A 17066-nucleotide genomic window follows, 5' to 3' on the forward strand; every position below is an offset into this window, starting at 1 on the left:
GGCCTATTTTAGAACTGTTTTTATATATAGGGCGCACCGGATTATAAGGCGCATAGAATAGAATAGCGTCGTAAGCGTGTCTCTTGAAAGGTGCCATTTTGGGGTCTTTATACACACAAGTGGTGTTGGACTAGGAGTAAGCACAGTACCGGTGTTTACCGCGGTGCGGCTTTGTAGTTTACCAGTCGTACTGAAACATTTTGACAGAGCGCCGTGTACAACCAGTATGGATCAACCAATTAACCAATTGATCCATATATAAGGCGCTCCGGATTACAAGGCGCACTGTCGTTTTTTGAGAAAATTAAAGGCTTTTAAGTGCGCCTTATAGTGCGGAAAATACGGTAGTTCCATCAGTAACTTCCTAAAACAGCTGCTAACTGTAGTTTTGTATCGAACAAAAAGAGGAAATAGTGCGTTTGTTGAGGACTATTTCTAGCAGTGCATCAATCCACATTTTGTACATGTTTTAAATAGAGAAATAATAGAATAATGTTGACGATGCAGCCATCACGTCTTGGCAGACAAGATTGGTTATTGACTACCTACATTTTGTCCAGGTTCGATGGATTTAACCGTGGGTTTATTTCGACCTTTAATAGTTGTTCCACAGCTGTCTGATCTTTATTTCCATCTCAGCCCAAAGAGAATGATGTCAGTTTGGTCTCTAAAATCCTAAAGGTGTCTTTTTTAGTTGATACAAAGGGTTAACGACAGTCCACCCGAACATACACGAGGCGTACCTTTTGATTCATACATCAGCATCACTGATAGTGTCACCACCTGGCTCATGAGGTCACGGTGAAGGAGGCAGAAGGTTTCAGAGGTTACACAAAGCAATTTATTAAGCAACAATGACAAACGAAGGATGGAATATGTACGTCGGTGGTGTCAGAAGAGGCCGGTAGGAACTGGCGACGCACCTTAAAGACACCAGAAACAAATGGCCATGACATCACTACACGTCTGCATCGCATGCCTCATTGTTCTTTAGCAGTGTGATGCGGAGCGACGGTGGCTACGCGGGTACTCGTAGAACCAGTCTTCATGAGTTTTGTATCTTCTTGTAGTTTTCTTTAACATGTTGATGTTATTCTATTCTTTTTGTAATCAGGTTTATATTTCTGTACATCTCATTCTTTATACTTCACAGCTCTTTCATCTTATAGTATTTTTTCAAAGTACAATTGTAATTTTCTTCAATACAGCTTCATGTTTTAAATAGTTTTATTGTACTTCTACTTACTTCTATTTGTAATTACATTTTCAATACACCAAAGCAAATTCCTTATTGGCAATAAATAAGTGGGATAAGGAAAAACATATACAACTATAACAATGATAATGGTAGAAACATAAAAATGCTGTCATAAAACACTATATTTGAATGTTTATATACATATAGACCACAGCATGACAAATTATAACTACATGCTCTATGATAAACCCTTGGTGTTAGAAGAAGAAGGTGGTCATTCTTTAAGAAAACCTTTATAGATGTCGTGTGACAGAGAGGATGGGCCGGCCCACTTTCTGAATTATTACAGTTCTTGTTCTTCCTGTAGTTGGAACATATTCTCGCTCCCAATTTGTCAACTAACAAACACGTGACTTTCACCCAGCAGACCGCTGTTCATGTCCCATTTGAAGCTAAGTTAGCGTTGACTTATTTTACCTTAGTTTTGTTCAGTAAGTTACGTACTTACAGCAATTACGTCACAAATGTACTTCTAAAAAGACGTCAACGTTTCTGCGTTGTTGCGTAATACACTTAAAAACTGAGTAAACCTCTATTGGAAGTTTAATTTTGGACACTATGCATATTCTCAAATACTGACCAAATGCCGGTATTTGAGAATGTGTGGGTTTGAAAAGGTGCATGTCAGCCATGGCTCACCTGTGAGAACAGTTAAATCATCAGCATGTTTTTGGTTCTTTCATGTGGTTAGTTAGAGGACAAAGGAGAGGAAGTTTGGACAAAAGGCTTTTCACAGTAAAGTCAGAAGAATAAATGATTGAAATAAAGAAACAGACTGCAAAAGAGAGACAAAGACATAGAAGCAAAGACGACGAGATGAAGAGAGACTTTAATGGAAGTAAAAAAGAGAGAGAGAGAGAGAGAGAGAGAGAGAGAGCGCAGTTTGTGTTGTTCTTGTCAAGGTCACAGCAGCTGAATGGAGAGATCCTGAGGGAACACCTCTGTGTGTGTGTGTGTGTGTGTGTGTGTGTGTGTGTGTGTGTGCGTGTGTGTGTGTGTGTGTGTGTGTGTGTGAGAGAGAGAGACGTGGCTCGATGTTTTTCTATGTATTCTAGCATTTCAGTGTGTCTGTGTGTGTGCGCCTTTTGTCTTTGTGTGTGTTTGTCTGCATTTAAAGCCCGGTCGGGACTCACAACGGGCTGCAGCGACGCATTCCAATCGCTGCTCAATTAATTGCCCAGTAGACACACACACACACACACACACACACATACACACACACACCATAGCTGTCCTCAGAGTCCACAGAAAACAGTATCAACTCGTGAGTATAGCAGACAAACACACACATTCCCATTTATGGGAAATTAAAGACAAATAAAAAAAAAGACTGGACTGAATCCTGCTGCAAACACACAAACACACACACACGCCCACACACACACACACCGCTGTTTTATATTTGATCATTTTGGGGATAAAACATCTTCCTGTTTTCTCAGCTGCTCCTGTTTGACGTGTAGATTAGTTGCTACTGCTGCTGCTCAGCAGCTCAGAGGGCAGGATACCTTAACGCTTTTATTGTGAAAAGTCTGTAGAAAGTGTTGAGTCTCAGCAGCGTAATGTTGAGAGTTAATTTAGATATCTTAAATAGTTGGTATGTGTCGAGTTTACTTTAAATGCAAACTCACCATTTCTCACAATTCAATTTCACATTAAAAGCCTTTCAGCAGTTCATACGGTGGAATCCCTTCACCTTGAAAGGCCTTTATTGTGAAACATCTGGAGGAGTTCCATCCTATTTAATTTGTTTTGATTTAACATTTTTGACTTTTACTTTTCCCTGTTTTCAAAATAGTTTATCTGTAATTACAACTCGTTTACAACTTTTCTTCAGCATCCTTGTTTACGTTCCTAAATGCTGGAGTGTCCTTGAATGCAGCACGAGAAACGATGATCAGAAACTTTAACACAACAGAGACGTCCGTCATCAAATGCATTTGAGTTTGAGTTTATTATTACAGAGTGAGGAGCTCAGACAGGAATGTTTTATTGTCGCTGTATTAGTGGACGATAAAACAACAAAGAGGATTTTTATTTGCCTCTTTTTTCTTTCTCCAGCAGACGCACTTGAAATCAACACACACTCCCCTCAGAGTCCTTCAGCTGAGAAATGTTCAGAGAAGAGCTGCGGTATTAAAATGGCTGCTTACTGCCGGCTGTAAACGCTGCTGGAAAAAATGAATGGAGGATATTTATAATAAATATACTTTTATTATGGCTGCAGGCTCGTATATTAGTGTTTAGTGGAGAGAGGATCCTCTCTCTTCCTCTCCTCTTCTTCATCCTTTTTCTTTTAAATTCACACTGGATTCACTTCGACCTAATACAGTCGTGCTTCTTTCCCCAGAATCCATATAAATGATTGATTCTGACCGAAAAAACACAATCCAAAATTCGTTTTTTTAATTAGCAGGAAACACAAAGTCCTGCTGAGGCTGATGGGAATAAATTCTGCAGGTGTTTGGTCATAAACCAAATCATTGGACACGTTTAAAACGTTGTTGATGAAGGCCAGAGATGAAAAGTCAAAGACATTAAAAGTCTTCCCGAGGGGGACGTCAATTTAACGGCAGTCGATATAATAATTGGCGAGACACTAAACTCGTGAACACAAAATGTGAACCTCAAGAGGAAAAATCAGAGGATCACTGAAGTCATTTATTTATGAATGTTTTAAAAACAAACATCATGGTGTTTCATACAATAATTAATGAGATATTTCTGGCTGTTCTGTTCTGATCCACAGTTTGTAGCTAAACATACGAAAAAGAAAGTGCTGCAAAGTTTTCCACGTAATCGTGAAACAAAAAACTTTCCTCCACGAGACCGATGTGTGTAACGAGAAGTCAACGTTGATTTATTTCTCATATAACTTCCGTACTTAACGACCACTTCAGCAGTTGTTTTAACCCAAACTAAGTTGTTTCCTGTGAAGATGGAAGTTTATTTTGAAAATACTGCATGAAACACGTGTTGCTGGACTTTTGTAGGAAAACTACGCTTTAGACTGAAAATATGAATCGTACTTTGATTGTAGGAGACGCGTTAAATAGACAATAAGTCTTTTGATCTTCATGTCTCCTTCAAAACGTAAATGCGGTTGCACATTTATTATACTTCATACAAATGCAATTTGTAGTAGAATCACACAACATTCACACACACACACTTAGTATACCTTCATTAAACATGTGTGGATGAGATTTAGACACACACACACACACGTTCCACCTGCAGCTCTGTGTGAGTCATTAACACACCAAACAAATGAAATCTTCTCAATAAAAAGGGAATAAGCAGCAGTGGACGTATTAGCATGAGAAACACGATAAAAAAAAGTGCTCCTCCATTGTGTCCTTATCACAGTCCCATAATGCACTGGGAGGCCACGGCGTTTGGACGTTTCGACAACGCGGCTTATCAGCGTCTGGGGTCCTCGCTCTAAACGTTCAAAGACCGCCATTGTTGTGAGATTTAGGGAGAACAGAGGAGAGATTTAGAGCACTCAGTGGATTTTGAGAATGAGAGAGAGAGAGAGAGAATAAATGGTAGAAGAGAGAGAGAGAAAGACTGATAAAACAGATACAAACTGAAAGACGGACAGAGAGCAGACAAACAAATCAGCTGGTTGTCTGAATCTATAAGTGCAGGACGTCCATGCTCCGTGTCATCGCACTCGATGGGAGGTGTCGGGATCCAATGAAATACAAAATATAACCACAAGACAGGAATGTTTGTCTCAATCTGAAGTCTAAACGTGTGCTTTAACGGACCAGATATCAAACAGAACCAGAACTAGAACAATGAAATGATGTGCAATCACCTCTGAACATCAGAGACTATAGAACGAAGCTCTGAGAGGATTGTGACTAACTAGCGCTGGCATAGCATGTTAGCCATTAGCTAACCAGCTACAGTCATTCACCATTTAACCTTGTGGTCGCCATCTATGTTTTTTGCAACCATTGAACAGGAAGTGACCATATATGGACTGAGGAGGAGTGACGTAGAGACGCCGTATACGTCTCTGGTAGAGACCTGTCAATCACTGTGTAGCCCCGCCCTAAAGCATACCCTGCTTTATGGTCTGTTTGACTCTAAATGGACCATAATGTACTAAATGAACATCATGCTGTATTGAAGAAGACTTGAAACTAGAGATTGAGACCATAAACTCATGTTTACAATGTTTACTGAGGTAATAAATCAAGAGAGAAGTAGAGTCATTTTCTCATAGACTTCTATACAACCAGAGGAGTCGCCCCCTGGTGGACACTAGAGAGAATGCAGCTTTAACACATGAAGTATTGACTTCACTTTAAAGAACTGGAGGTTGATTCTTGTCAACCTCAGTTGTACTTTGCAACATATCATTACTGGTTTCAGCTGAACATTCTGTTGTTTTGGTGTTTTAACAGCAACTCAATGTGTGGCGGTCACTGCCCTCTAGTGGGTCCAGTAGGAACTGTAACGACTTCAACTGGTCCGTGTTGGAGAGCCTACAGTGGCCTGTTGTGGACAAAATACATGTAGTCACAAATTGAGACAAAAGAGGAAGCTGAAAAAATGCAACACGTTAGACAGATCGAACAGAAGCATTTCAGTGTTGTGTGTGTGTGTGTGTGTGTGTGTGTGTGTGTGTGTGTGTGTGTGTGTGTCCTCTAAGCCCCTGCGTCTGTCCCTGGAAAGCCCTGTTTGCTATCTGGCTGTAAATTTCCGCCAAATCAACAAGCTGACATGAAACCCAGCAGACTGATTTAAGCCTGTGTGTGTGTGTGTGTGTGTGTGTGTGTGTGTGTGTGTGTGTGTGTGTGTGTGTGTGTGTGTGTGTGTGTGTGTGTGTGTGTGTGTTAAAACATGCATGTCCCACCCTCTCCACAGGCTTATGTGTGTGATTTTAACCTTATGTGTACATGTGTGTGTGTCTGTCCCGTGACTCTGTCAAGTACCCAGAATGCACCTCACCTACACTCATCGCTCCACAACATCACTCCTGAGACAGAGACAGAGAGAGAGAGAGAGAGAGGGATCAGTTGTGCAAAAAAGTGAAAGAACTGAAAGATGATGAACGACAAAATATGACAAACACACACACCTACACACCGCCGTGGACTCAGGTGTGTGTGTTTGTGTTTTGCTTTAACATGTCAGCAAGTTGAAGAAGCTTTAGTGATTTAGTGAGAGGCCGAAGGTGTGTGTGTGTGTGTGTGTGTGTGTGTGTGTGTGTGTGTGTGTGTGTGTGTGTGTGTGTGTGTGTGTGAGTATTGATCTAGGTGAAGGATCTCTTACTTCCTGTCCCTCTCACGGGGTTAAAACCACACACACACACACTCAGAAGCTCTTCAGTGAGATGGATTTGTAAAGGTCTGGTTGTCTCACTGGTCCTCTGTCAGACAGACAGGTGGAGATTCGGACTCATCGGCGTCTTACTTTTCATGTGAAGAAACATTTCTAAACAGGATTAATTAAGACGAACTGATCTCAGGGTTCAGGGGGACGAGTCATAGTCGGCCTGGTTCCATCGTTTGCAGCCTTTCTCTCTGGTCAGCCTCGTTTTTTGTCTATATATACATTTATATAAACATTTGTGTGTACACAGACTGGCTATTTGTAGCGTCGCATCGTCCAGCTCTGACCAGGTTTCACTGGTCGTCGCCATGTTGTTTTTTTTGCATCTAGTGAACAGGAAGTGACCACATTAGGACTGAGGAGTGACGTAGAGACGCCGTATACGTCTCTGGGAGAGACCTGTCAATCACTGTGTAGTCCCGCCCTAAAGCATACCCTGCCTTATGGTCTCCCTCTCTCTCTGTCTCTCTCTCCCTCTTTCTCCCTCTCTGTCTCTGTCTCTCTCTCTCTCCCTCTCTCTCTCTCTGTCTCCCTCTCGCTCTCTCTCTCTGTCTCCCTCTCTCTCTCTCTCTCCCTCTCTCTCTCCCTCTCTCTCTTTCTTTTTCTCTGTCTCTCTGTCTCTCTCTCTCTCTCTCATCCTGACGATGTGATTGCTTTTAGCGTTCTGTGTTTTGTTTTGCCTAATAAATCACCATCTATCAGAGCCCGGCTGACACACACGCACACACACACACACATACACACACACACACACACACACACACACACACACACTGTGGCAAACAGTTCATAATGGACCGTACATTTGTCATCCTCTGAGCTGTTGACAAGGAAAGTGTCTTGGATATGGGTTGTGTGTGTGTGTGTGTGTGTGTGTGTGTGTGTGTGTGTGTGGTGTGTGTGTGTGTGTGTGTGTGTGTGTGCGCGCATTCATGCTACCCTTACAATAGAGATTCATCCCCATTCATCTGACTGATAACACACTAGTGCTGACAACTGGAGACTAGCTCTGTCCTCTCTCTCTCACACACACACACACACACACACACACACAGACGCACACACTTGCTGTGTTCTGGCTCAGACACATTCATTTACTTTATAAACATTATGCACAGTTGCACTTTGCACTTAAAGGAAATAAAGGACTCAGACGTCATCGCATCAACTTCGGGCCTTAAATCACTCGCAGAGACACAAACAAAAACAATTTCACTTTTATTTAAAAGTCCAGCCGTAGAGTAAAAGTCCAGTCTTGACCTTGTGAATAAGTGAGTGTGTGAAATTATATTTTACATTAAATTAAGATATAGGAGAAATCGCTGCATTCAACACAACCAAAGAAATACAACCTTCAAGTGAAGAACGTGCAGAAGTCAGGAAGCGTCTGACATGTTGGAACCATTTAAAGAGGAAACGATTTTTTTTTGCTGCCCTCGTCCGTCGGTTCTCCTCGACTCTGACGGAGGCCGACGCCTCATGAATCATTAACACCGGAGTAATTATGCACTATCAAACTTGGAATATTACCCCACTTAGCTAATGTTTAATGCTGTAATTAATTCTGAACCCTGCGAGCCAACATCAATTTATTTGATTAGTACTTTGCAAAGTCACACAGAGGTTTTTTACTGTTTTGAGAAGTGTGTGTGTGTGTGTGTGTGTGTGTGTGTGTGTGTGTGTGTGTGTGTGTGTGTGTGTGTGTGTGTGTGTGGCTTTAAAATGTTTCCATGTTAATTAAAGTGCGATCCAGAGAGTGAGAAGCTGATTAATGGGAATTCAACGCTTCAGTTTTCATGTCTTTTATTTGCTGTTATGTTTTTCGGGGACTTTATTTGTTCCCTTAGCAATAAAACAAAGAGAGGTTTCTGTTTTTACGTCTCATATTCGGAGCGGGACAGTTTATTTAATGTGATGAGAGAAGAAGAGTCGAGACCTCGACCCTTCACCCAGTGACATTGTGACCTGTAGAGACATGAACATCTTCATCATCAACATGAAGTTCTGAATCTACATAAACAGTCGTGATGTTACTGAACTTATTCTGTGTTTTATTCACTTGGTTTTGTACGAACTGAACAACAGACTGAACTCCCTGTCTCACGATAAATAATAACGGTCACTCATGTGGATTTTTCACTGAGTTTAAAATAACAATGAAATAGACGGGTCAAACTACAAACCACCTTTCCTCGTGGATGTTTTGTACTTCTGTCATTATTTTATTCCAAACCAAGTATTTCACGATCTTTTCCTAAACATAACTGAGTAGTTTCCTGTGAAGACGGAAGTTTATTTTGAAAAGACTGTATTCATGTTGCTGGACTTTTGCAGGAAAACACCAATAAATGAGGAATAACCTTTCATAATATATCAGACAATACGTTCTGTGAGGATACGATCATTATACTTTTCATAAGTGAAGAGTCGTTTTAATTTCCACTTTCACTGGTTGACCTGTGAAACATGAGACGCTGCTGATAGTGAATATTAAAATATTGTAATTTAAAGTAGAGAGAAGCAAACAGAGAGTTTCCTCTGAGACTTTATTTTAGTGTTTGTCCTCTTTTTTCTTGAACCGAGCTACAAGTTTAAGACGTTGTTGTTGTTGCGTGTCTGTTAAATAAAGGTTACACCCAGCTGAACAGTCGCAGTGATGCAACATTTACACTGCAGTAATTATAGCTGACAGCAGCTTCCTCCATCACACACACACACACACACACACACACACACACACATCTTAAAATATGGAGAAGAGGCTGATAAGAGAGGACAGACTGATACAAACACACACACACACACACACAGTCGCTTAACATTTAGTCTCATTCTCAGAAGTCTCTCTGGTCGGGACGTGGTTATCACCATCACTCTCATTGTCTTTTGTCACTTGATGTCCTTGTCTCGGAGGGCGAGCGGAGCGATAAAGCCTGCGCCTGCATCTGCGTCGCGTTTTAATAAGATTTATCTGGAGACTCTAAACAGACAAACAATGTCAAAACTCACAACTGAGCCTGATGGGTTGTTGAGTTCCTCTGCATGGAGGTCATATCTGGGTGTCGACGCGTCACTCTGGCTGTTCGGCTACGTTTACACTTTAACTTTTACTCATTTATTAATCGTTTTCCTGTCATATGAAACAAAGAAAACTCATGATGTCCTGTATGATACATTGTAAAAGACAAGAAAGGGGAATTATGAGAGTTAGATTTTACGAAAACAAATTGTCAAACTGAAGGCGACAGAGGCAAAATTATCCGAATCCTACATTACCCATGATGCATCTGAATACCTCGTCGTTCATTGGACCCTCTCTAGTTGATAAATACTCTGGACCTCAGCGTTACATTAATTAAAGTGCTCCTTACATTTGAATGCATCAGTAGTCATAATCCAATAAAGTTATATGATATATGACTCATTTATTGCTCATAACAATAGAACTAAATATGTATGAAGAGTAATTTAGTACTTTCATTTTTCTATCTTGCATTTGTCCACTTTTTTTCCTCCAAAATCTAAATAAATGTTCAGCGTGTAATTTGTCTCATAGTTTACTCGCCACACGTGTTTTCCTTTCTCTCTAAATGAACGCTTGGAGGTGAATGTTTTATGGCTGTTTATGGCTGCACAATATAAAGATCTATGATCCACATCAAACGCGTGTGTCCTTCCAGCGTCTTCAGAATATTCGTCAATGTGTGACGCGGATTAGAAGACGTGTCGTCTCCTCTCTCTGTATTCTGTGTGTCGTCTCACATGAATACAGATAAATATATAAATAAAAGCGTCATAATGGCATTAAATCACTTGGCCAACCTCTGTGGGAAAAGGCTGGGAGGAGAACAAGATGCATGGCGGTTACGGTTGCCAATGTTTCCCAGGTTGCGATGCATCTTCAGCGCGTGTTTTGGTGAAAAACAGGCTCGGTATGTTCAATCAGAGTCACTCTAGTTGCCAAGTAAACATATTGCAGTTTGCCGCCGAGGCGTCGACGCAGAAGGGATGTCGTTTTTTTGTGTCCTTCATCTCGGTGAATGTCACAAAGACATTTTAACTGATTTTAATTAACGTTCATACGCTTCAACTGATATTTTCAAGAGTGCAAACCAGAACTACCTGCAGCGCTTCAACCAGAATTTCACCAGTTTTGTTGTTTAATTGTCGTCTGACATTTTTTTTTGTTCCTCAGTCTATTGTGGGATTAATTCTCCGTGTTGCTGCAGTAACCGTCTGAATGTCTAATTCCACCTCTGCGTTGTTCGCTCTGTGTTAATTAGCTCCAGCGACTTTATGTAAAATAGTTGTGCCAAGTTTTAATTGATTAAAAGTCGGCGTGTTATTGCGAGGAAGAACAATGTAGATCCAATTTGCACTGTAACGTGTAAACATGAACACTAACTCCCATGGTGCACCAGGGTGTGTGTGTGTGTGTGTGTATGTGTGTGTGTGTGATTCAGCGATCATTCTCATTTCTTAATCATCACTTTCTGCTCCAGATGAGACTTTATGAGGGGACTAAATTGCCTTAAAGGGATTTCTTATTAAAGGGATTACACCCATGTAATCCCCTTTGTCCCAGTGGACCCCCAAAAACCTGAACACACACGCACACGCACACACACACACACACACACACACACACACACACCTCACTCATACAGTACATAACCAGATTAGCGCGCAGTTTTTGATGCGCTACAAATGAAAACACGCACGTTAAACGACGAGCACATCGGTCACATGATCCCGTTGAAAATCGTGTACTTAATTGTGAGTGTGTTTGTTAACTACACAAAAAATACAAAAGTGTTTGTGTGTGTTTATAACCTTGACACTGTGTGTGTGTGTGTGTGTGTGTGTGTGTGTGTGTGTGTGTGTGTGTGTGTGTGTGTGTGTGTGTGTGTGTAGCGTAACGTGGTGGTTTTTGGCGGCGCTCCCTCGTCTCATCCCCAATTAACGAAGACAAATCCGCTTCTATCGCCGCTAATGAGAGTCTTTAAGGTGAAGGGACTCTGTATTTATTTAATAAGAGGAAGCTTATTTATTCCATTTCCATGAGAATGAAAAGCCGTCGCTGATTCGCTGAGGGACGGATTAGAGGAGGAGGAGGAGGAGGAGGAATGGGAGGAAAGACAGGAAGCTGGAAGATGCATGAAGAGGGTGAAGAATGTATGGATTAGAGGAGGAGGAAGAGGAGGAGGAGGAAGATGGGGTGAAGGTGTGAGGCAAAGAAACACTGGCTACGTGTACGTGCACCAAATATTCCTGTTTTTGTCCAAATTCCGAAAAATCTATATTCCTAATAATCAGTTTGAAATATAATATTAATAATCCCGTTTACATGCAGTTTTTTACAGATCAGATTAACGTAAAACGACCTCATGCATCATCTTCCTCATCTTCATCAGCAGTGAATCTCACGGTGACGTTGTTCTCTTCTGTGTTTGACGGCTCGACGTCCTCACACGTCGTTCATCTCGTTTAAATACGTCAAAGTGAACATCTGGAGCTAACAGATGTTCTCTCAGCGTGCTCCAGAGGTGGAGGACCTGTTGGACCTCTTTCATTCCTTCAAACAGCTTCTCTAAATCATATTTGTTCATATCCAGAAACCTGTTGATCTCCAAGTCCTTCATGATGTTTCTCCTTCTGTTCTTCTGGACATCATCTCTACTGCAGCTCTACTAACTGTTGGCTGGTTGGTTTGTGTTCAACGCACAGAGCTGCTGGTCAACAGGAGAGAGAGTCTGATAGTGAATGAGCTGTATACATGTTTATATATATATATATATATATATATATATATATATATATATGTATATATACATGTATACATGTCCAAAGAATGATCCTAGAACCTGAACAATATCAACACATCACACAGGTTTTACTCTGAATATGATACATTTTGAATAACACTTTATATTCGGAATATCCAAAAGGAATAGGATGTTTACATGAACCATGTTAGATTCAGAATATTGTATATGAATATGAGTGTGCATGTAAACGTAGTGAATGAGGAAGCAGAGGTTAGAAAAGAGGAAAAGTAGGATGTCAAGGAGATGTGGTGGAGGAGAAAGAGGGCAGAGTAAACTTGAGAAGGATGAAGAGAGACGGGTAAGAAAAAGCAGTAAAAGAGAAAGAGGGATGAAGAAGAAATGGAAAACGATGATATCAAAGTTGTAGTAGACTATATCAAAAAAAAGAAAAGCAGAGGAGGTGGAGAAGAAACAGAAAAAGAAGAGGTTTAGGATGAAGAGGTTGAAAATGAGAAAGAAACTGACGAGATCGAGAACAAAATGTTCAGGAAATAAGATTAAATAACGAAGATGAGCAGCAGTTCTGGGAACTTTCCAAAACCGGCATCGGGATTTGAACTTTTCAGTTTTTGGAAAACATGTTTCAAGTCTAACTCAATCACATCCACCACTAAACGTTCTGAACATAATCCATCATCCAGTAGGTGGACGAGGGAGGTGGAGGAGAGGACGACGAAGATGAGTAACTCTTTCTTTATCTGTGCAGGTGGAGCTGACCGGCAGCAGCGTCTTTGACTACGTCCACCCCGGAGACCACGTGGAGATGGCGGAGCAGCTCGGCATGAAGCTTCCTCCGGGCCGAGGGATGTCTCTGTCCCAGGGAGCCGTCAACGAGGACGGGGCGTCCTCGGCCTCCTCGTCATCGCACTCTGAGACCCCCGAACCAGGTAGGAAAGGAGGGAAGGCTGGCGTCTTTATTATCCTACAGGGGCTTCATGGCCAAATATGACCTGCATACGGTTCATTTATCACCACTTTTAACAAAATCCAAGAAGACAAGAGAAAGAGAAAAGAGCTCGACAGATGAGAAATGGTCTCAGGAAAGATTCAAATGTGGAAGAGGAAGAAGAAAAGATGAAATAAAAGAATCAGGATCAGCTTTATTGGTCATGTATGTGTACGAATACGAGGAATTTGACTCCGTTTTTTACGTTGCTCTCAACGTACATACAGAGAATATACAGGTCATGGAAGTAAAGGAAGGAGATGAGGAAAGGTTTTAGGGTAGTTCTTTTTATTCCTAAACCTAACTTAGTATTTCACCATCTTTTCTAAACCCAAGTTGTTTCCTGTGAGGACTGAAGTGTATTTAGTTTGCCTGTAAGGAGCGTGATTGACTCCTGTCATAAGATATCACACGAACCGTTGCACGAGGACACGTTGCGTCCCGACGAACACGAGAGGTGAACCTAAAGCGTATTTGATCAGCTGGGAGTTTGAAGGTGTTGCACCCTCCCACTCTCTAACCTCGACACCCACTTCCTTCACCGTGCCCCCGTTTATCTCCCAGCATTCACTGCTGCAACTTTGAATACAATTAGCGCGGCGAATTGTAAAGCCGTCACTGCTGTAACCTGGAAAAGGACACATCGCTCATTGGGATTCTTTGCATTGCCGTTCTTCCATCCCTCCGTCCTCTCATCCCTCCATCATCTCTCTCTCCTGCACCACATGTTCAAGACTTTTTTTTACCTTCCAAATGCTTTTCATTGTGCGTCTCTCTTTTCTCTCTCTCTCATGCTGATGATAATTTAAGTATTAGGGGAAAATCCATTTATAAATTAAACAAAATGACTTGATATCCATCGAGTCCCTTAGTTCATCAGCCTGTTCAAACAAGGAGGGGAAGATTGGCTTCGCGGCGGCCGGGGTCTTCGGAGACGGCGCGGTAATTAGATCTGCCGCGGATTTATTCTTGGCTGATTGGCGCTGGTGATGGGTGAGGGGCGGCTTTAAATTAATTGGAGTTCCACATTTGAGGTTTTTGTTCTTTTTTTTTTTTTTTTTTCTTTGACTTTCTGCAAACCTCTAACCGATTCTCCCCATGCACCAAAACTGGAGATGCAAAGAGAGGACATATGTGTGGCCGTCAATGTCAATATGTCTGCAGAGAACGATAAGGAGAGGATCTAAAACATGGACGGGTGTTTCCCAATGCTAATTTGCCCTGAAGATATAGAACGATATGAAGACACACCGAAGAGGAAGAAAGAAGGATGAGAGGTTTGTATGAATATCTCCGTGATTCCCAAAGTTAATTTGACCAGAGGCAGAAAAAAAAGAGCAAAAGAAAGAAGGAGGAGGGATGAGGACAAAGGTGTTTGTTCTACCATGTTAATTTGTCTAGAGAGAGAGAGAGAAAGAAAGAGGCCGGGGATGTAGGGACGTGTTTGAATGTGCATGAGTGCTTAGCAATGTTAATTTGTCCAAAGAAAGAGAGAGAGAGGTTTCAGACGGACATGTATGGATGTGAAGGAGTGATCCCCAATGATAATGTGACCACAGAGAGAGAGAGCAAGAGGCAGGATTAGGATTCATGTATGTGTTCTTTAATGTTAATTTGTCTGGAGAGAAAAGAGTGAGAGAGAGAGAGAGGTGGACTAAAGAGAGAGGAGAGGAGGAGGAGGGCTGGTATGAATCTATGAGTGTCTCCCTGGAGGAGGTGGGGCTTATATCGGGTGTCCGGGGTAATCGGCTCGTTCATTTCTTCCCTCAGACAATGTGAGAAGACTTTCTGACGGATGTCAAACTCTTTGGATTGAATCGTCAATACAATGAGAAGACACTGCTGCCTCGCCGTCTCGAGACTACGCGGTGAATTAGTCCGTTAACATGATCGCGGTGTCAGATCAGCCGATTGTAGAGTCATGAATTCTTGCCGTGACAGACTACACTGTGATCCAGGGCCAATCAAAGAATGTTTTCTTTCACGCCGCGTGTGACGCCATCGGGACGAAGCTACCAACTTCCAGGAACGACAATGTAAAAACAAGCAAATGTTGGTGTGTTTCATGTTTTTCGTCTTCGATAAAGTCGAAATAGTTCCACGTCTTCTACATAGAAATCGAAAGGCAAATAAATCGAACTTGCTCATTTTTCTGTCGGGACATTGCGAGGCGTCTCAGTTGTGGCGTTGGCTGTCGTCCACTATGACGAACTACACAGGATAAAGCAATCGATTGGGGTTCCCGATCCGAGCCGACACCGTCCGTCTGAACCCGGACGTACAGGCTGAAAACTGTCCTGCGTCGGCCATGTTTTTTCAGGTGCTGGTAGGACAATGAAATCCAATCCTGGAGGTCCAGTTTCAATGAGTCGCAATTAAAGTTTATGAAATTATAAGGAGGATTTAACCAGCCACCGATATCTGTAGTTCTGAAGTCAGTCTCTACAGTTGAGTCATGTCTTGTCTATGAGTCATCATAAGATCCTTAATATGTGAACAGTGTTTTCTGTATTTTATTTCCCATTTGTTGACATGAACTGTCTCATTTATAAAACAACATGGCAGCACATTTGAATAATAATTCATTGGAGCAAAAACAACAGAAACAGACATTCTGCTTTAGTTCTTACTGTTTGCATACGATTTAGCTTTAAAGGCACTTTTATGGTTTGTGTTGCTATTAACAGGCTTCGATGAGGGTTTAGTTAGTTTGTTTTCTCTAACATTAAATTCACAGCATCCTCTCCTCCAGACGATGAGTAATGCATTTCCACAGGCACCTTCGTCATTAGTTTTTCATTCTCAGTCGATAGCTGGCCAACACCACGCCTGCTAACGTGTCCGGCTGAGCTTTTCCATTTGTTTACATCATTTTTTCTCCCTCCTTCACTTCCTCCTTGAGGCGTCTTTGTTTCCTCCGTCCTCCCTCACCGGCCAACGGCCTCCTCTCCGTACATCACCGGGGGAGTCTCCGATTGATCGTTCGCTGCCGACTTTGTTTCTGTGTGAAGTTTCACACATTCGGGGCTCCGCTTCATCTCTTCATATGCTGATGCTTTAAAGTGGGGCAGGATTTATGGCTGTTTGGTTGTGGTTACTTTATCTGGAGGACATGAAGTCATTTGGGTTCAACACAGTTCATCACGGCAGTTTGTGCAATAGTAAAAAAAAAAATACAATCTATTGGTTTTGTGACCAGGAACATGAATTATCCGTATTTTTTGTGTCGCTCGTGAAGACATTATGTTAAAAACAAGCAACAAATCCGTTAAGTTAGGTTCAGGTAAAACATCATGTTTTGGCTTCAAATAACTACGTACGGTTAGGTTTAGACAACAACACCACTACCATAAAACCTCAACGTGGTGTAGGACACCGGTCTCCTGGTCTAAAGTCCTGTTTGTTGGACCCTCCAGCCCACCAATCGTCATCTTTTTGGGATATTTGGATGCATTTAATTCTTGTATCCTCTACCAAAAAGGCTCCTATTTGACTTTCCACTGTCATTATTTCCGCCCTGAGCGACACACAAAAAATATAAAAAATACAAAAATGTTGACTTTGCATGTACAAGAAACCAATGAACTGCATTTGGGGACTATTTGACGACCTGCCGTGATACTGGGCTGCTGGGTTTGATTGTGTGATTTCTGACAGTCTCAAAAAGCCGAACATCTCTTTA

General features: G+C 41.7%; 1 protein-coding gene across 2 annotated transcripts in view; it reads left to right on the forward strand.

Moving 5' to 3' along the window:
- Positions 1-17066, forward strand: part of npas3 (neuronal PAS domain protein 3) — a 247642-nt gene that overhangs the window by 192694 nt on the left and 37882 nt on the right. For both annotated transcript variants that reach the window (XM_076108652.1, XM_076108653.1), the window contains exon 6: positions 13145-13325. In XM_076108652.1, coding sequence (XP_075964767.1) covers positions 13145-13325 — 181 coding nt within the window. The remainder of the gene's footprint in view (positions 1-13144; positions 13326-17066) is intronic.

The sequence above is a fragment of the Anarhichas minor genome, unplaced genomic scaffold, assembly GCF_050575085.1.
Source record: "Anarhichas minor isolate MPS153535 unplaced genomic scaffold, ASM5057508v1 ptg000040l, whole genome shotgun sequence".
Taxonomy (NCBI): domain Eukaryota; kingdom Metazoa; phylum Chordata; class Actinopteri; order Perciformes; family Anarhichadidae; genus Anarhichas; species Anarhichas minor.